The 3,651-nt window shown below is 33.3% G+C and overlaps 1 protein-coding gene across 1 annotated transcript in view; it reads right to left on the minus strand.

Moving 5' to 3' along the window:
• The window catches only part of LOC106475034 (trimeric intracellular cation channel type 1B.1-like), a 20,565-nt gene that overhangs the window by 8,015 nt on the left and 8,899 nt on the right, over positions 1–3,651 (minus strand). Inside the window, exon 2 of the mRNA XM_013935731.2 lies at positions 1,947–2,103. Within this exon, the coding sequence (XP_013791185.1) occupies positions 1,947–2,103 (157 nt within the window). The remainder of the gene's footprint in view (positions 1–1,946; positions 2,104–3,651) is intronic.

A 3,651-nucleotide genomic window follows, 5' to 3' on the forward strand; every position in this document is an offset into this window, starting at 1 on the left:
CATTACATGTTCATTACTGTTATACTATAAACACATTAAATGTTCATTACTGTTATACTATAAACACATTACATGTTCATTACTGTTGTACTCCAAACACATTACATGTTCATTACTGTTGTACTCCAAACACATTACATGTTCATAACTGTTGTACTCCAAACACATTACATGTTCATTACTGTTATACTATAAACACATTACATGTTCATTACTGTTGTACTCCAAATACATTACATGTTCATTACTGTTGTACTATAAACACATTACATGTTCATTACTGTTGTACTCCAAATACATTACATGTTCATTACTGTTGTACTCCAAATACATTACATGTTCATTACTGTTGTACTATAAACACATTACATGTTCATTACTGTTGTACTCCAAATACATTACATGTTCATTACTGTTGTACTATAAACACATTACATGTTCATTACTGTTGTACTATAAACACATTACATGTTCATTACTGTTGTACTATAAACACATCACACATTCATTAGTATTGTACTCTAAACACATCATTAAAGAGGCCAACATTTATGGGCGAATGCAACACGTCTTTGTCAAGCACTCCCAACATGGCCAATTTTGAAACCAGAAAAATCATAAATCTCTCTATCATTGCTTGTGAAGATGGTATCTTTGTACCAATTCCCATGTTCGTTGGTTGACGTACACATTAATAGTTTACAAAAACACCAAATACTGCTTTCCTTGCTGGATAATTAAACAAAAGACACAAATTCAAAGAATGTCTACATCTCTGTTTGGGACCTTAAAAAAAAGTATCTTGGTATTAAATTCCATGTAAGAGTAGTTGTCAAAAAAACCTAAAATTATGCTTTTTGTGACTTCTTGACCCCCCTACGATTACTAAAAATGGGCAAATCCAACGTGTTTGTTTGTCGGTATGTGTTGCCTGTAGAAAAGTACCTTTGTACCAAATTCAATGTAAAAGATAAAAATATGGCTTAGTAATTAACCAAAAACCCAAAAATTATGCTTTTTTGTGAACTCTGATCCCCATAAAAAGACTCCAAATGGGCAAGTCCAACTTTTTTGTATGTCAATGTGTTGGGAACATGAAAATATATATTTGTGCTAGTTTTTACCTTTATTGCTGTAACATTACCTGTTTATTATAATAGTGATCAAAACAACAAAACACATGATTTGTTTATTACTGTAGTGATCTAAACAACAAAACACATTACTTGTTTATTACTGTAGTGATCTAAACAACAAAACACATTACCTGTTTATTATAATATATTATTACTGTAGTGATCTAAACAACAAAACATATTACCTAAAGTGATCAAAACTACAAAACAAATTATCTGTTCATTACTATTGTACTACAAACAACAAAACACATTACATGCTCATTATTACTGTGCTCTAAACAAAATACATTACATACTCATTACTACTGTGCTCTAAACAAAATACATTACATACTCATTACTACTGTGCTCTAAACAAAATACATTACATACTCATTACTACTGTCCCATAAACAAATTACATTACATACTCATTACTACTGTGCTCTAAACAAAACACATTACATACTCATTACTACTGTGGTCTAAACAAAATACATTACATACTCATTACTACTGTGCTCTAAACAAAACACATTACATACTCATTACTATTGTCCCCTAAACAAATTACATTACATACTCATTACTACTGTGCTCTAAGCAAAAAACTTTTCCTATTTATGATTGTACTAAAGATCTATGTCTGAATCACAATATATGTGCTGTTTCTCGATTTGATTTAAACGTAATCCAGATTATCAGTTTAATGTGAAAATTTTATTATAAAACTTATACTAGCTCTTATTTTATCGAGGAAATCAATCATTTATTTGTAAACCTAAAAAAACATTACTGATTAGACTAAGGAAAAACAAACAAACCTACCACACCCCTGTAGCTAGCAGTAGTTGGTTGGAGCTCTTAAATACAGAAAGAACAGGTTCTCCTAGCAGAAAGTTGCAGAGAATTGTACCTGCAAAAATGGACAGCATACAAGAAAGCCAGCAAGCTAAGGGGTGTTTTCTCGAAAACAAGTGGGAACCTGTAAAAAGGGTAAGAACATATTTTACTTATTCGTTAAGTAAAATTACACACATAAAAAAATAAGGTGTTCTGTACATACAAAGATGGAGAACATTCTCCTCAGATACTGCACTTTCTTGACCCAAGATGACACTTCAATCTCTAACCTCATGTTTCCTCATCAAACTCTTCTTTCAAGGAAGTAACTAAACTTAAGTGTTATAACCCCTCAACCTTATCAGGAAGTAACTAAACTTAAGTGTTATAACCCCTCAACCTTATCAGGAAGTAACTAAACTTAAGTGTTATAACCCTTCAACCTTATCAGGAAGTAACTAAACTTAAGTGTTATAACCCCTCAACCTTATCAGGAAGTAGCTAAACTTAAGTGTTATAACCCCTCAACCTTATCAGTGAAGGCAGGAAGGAACACCCACAAAGAACCACCGTATAACTGCCCCTGGTATTTGAGGAATATACTAGGAAGTGAAATGGACATGTTAATGGTTTACCATGATTACGATATAGAGGGTAAGAAGCCCAAGTGCCTGCAGCCTCTCCTATTTACTTCCTTCTGGATCTGGGTTCTGCTTGCATAACAACCTAACAGTAGTGGAAGGAATGGGGCTGATTTCTAGGGTACATAAAGCCTTGACCACATCAGTAGTTTTCACACCTGTGTCCTAAAGAACTCAAGGCCAGAGAACTGTTCTAATAAGGTCATTTGACCATTCAGAGTCTGACCGGCCTTACATTTCAATCCTGATTTTTTCTATTTAGAACCAAGTCCTGAACCATTCTGGTTATTTTCCACTCAATTAGTTAGTTGTGTAGCTATTTTCATTTTTTGTTATGATCATTCTTGAAAAAACTTCTGCATTATGATGGAAGGAGACTACTTAAGTTTTTACTTTCAACCTCTGTGGTCTAGGAGCTGATCTGACATCCAGTGCAACAGAATCAAAGCTGATGGATTAAAACCCATTAATGCTGAGTCAGACATATAGAGGCTCTGACTGAAGCTACAAGTTGGTTAGCCTTGAAGTCTCAAGGTCCCGATGTTCCAGACTACTTGGAACCTTACAATGACCCCTGAGCCCCTGAGGGAGGGACCTGCAAGGACCAAACCACCTGACACAAGCAACACAGCAGTAGAACCTTGACTGTTTAGTGACCAGCTAAAGGTGCCCACCCCTGACCCCCATGAATATAGATATTTCATGTTACTCATTAAAAATCATCTTTCACACATTTATACAGATATTTCATGTTACTCATTAAAAATCATCTTTTACACATTTATACAGATATTTCATGTTACTCATTATGAAGAACCTTTCACACATTTATACAGATATTTCATGTTACTCATTAAAAATCATCTTTCACACATTTATACAGATATTTCATGTTACTCATTAAAAATCATCTTTCACACATTTATACAGATATTTCACGTTACTCATTATGAAGAACCTTTCACACATTTGTAAAGATATTTCATGTTACTCATTATAAAGAACCTTTCACACATTTGTAAAGATATTTCATGTTACTCATTATAAAG

The sequence above is a fragment of the Limulus polyphemus genome, unplaced genomic scaffold (genome assembly GCF_000517525.1).
Source record: "Limulus polyphemus unplaced genomic scaffold, Limulus_polyphemus-2.1.2 Scaffold7996, whole genome shotgun sequence".
Classification (NCBI taxonomy): domain Eukaryota; kingdom Metazoa; phylum Arthropoda; class Merostomata; order Xiphosura; family Limulidae; genus Limulus; species Limulus polyphemus.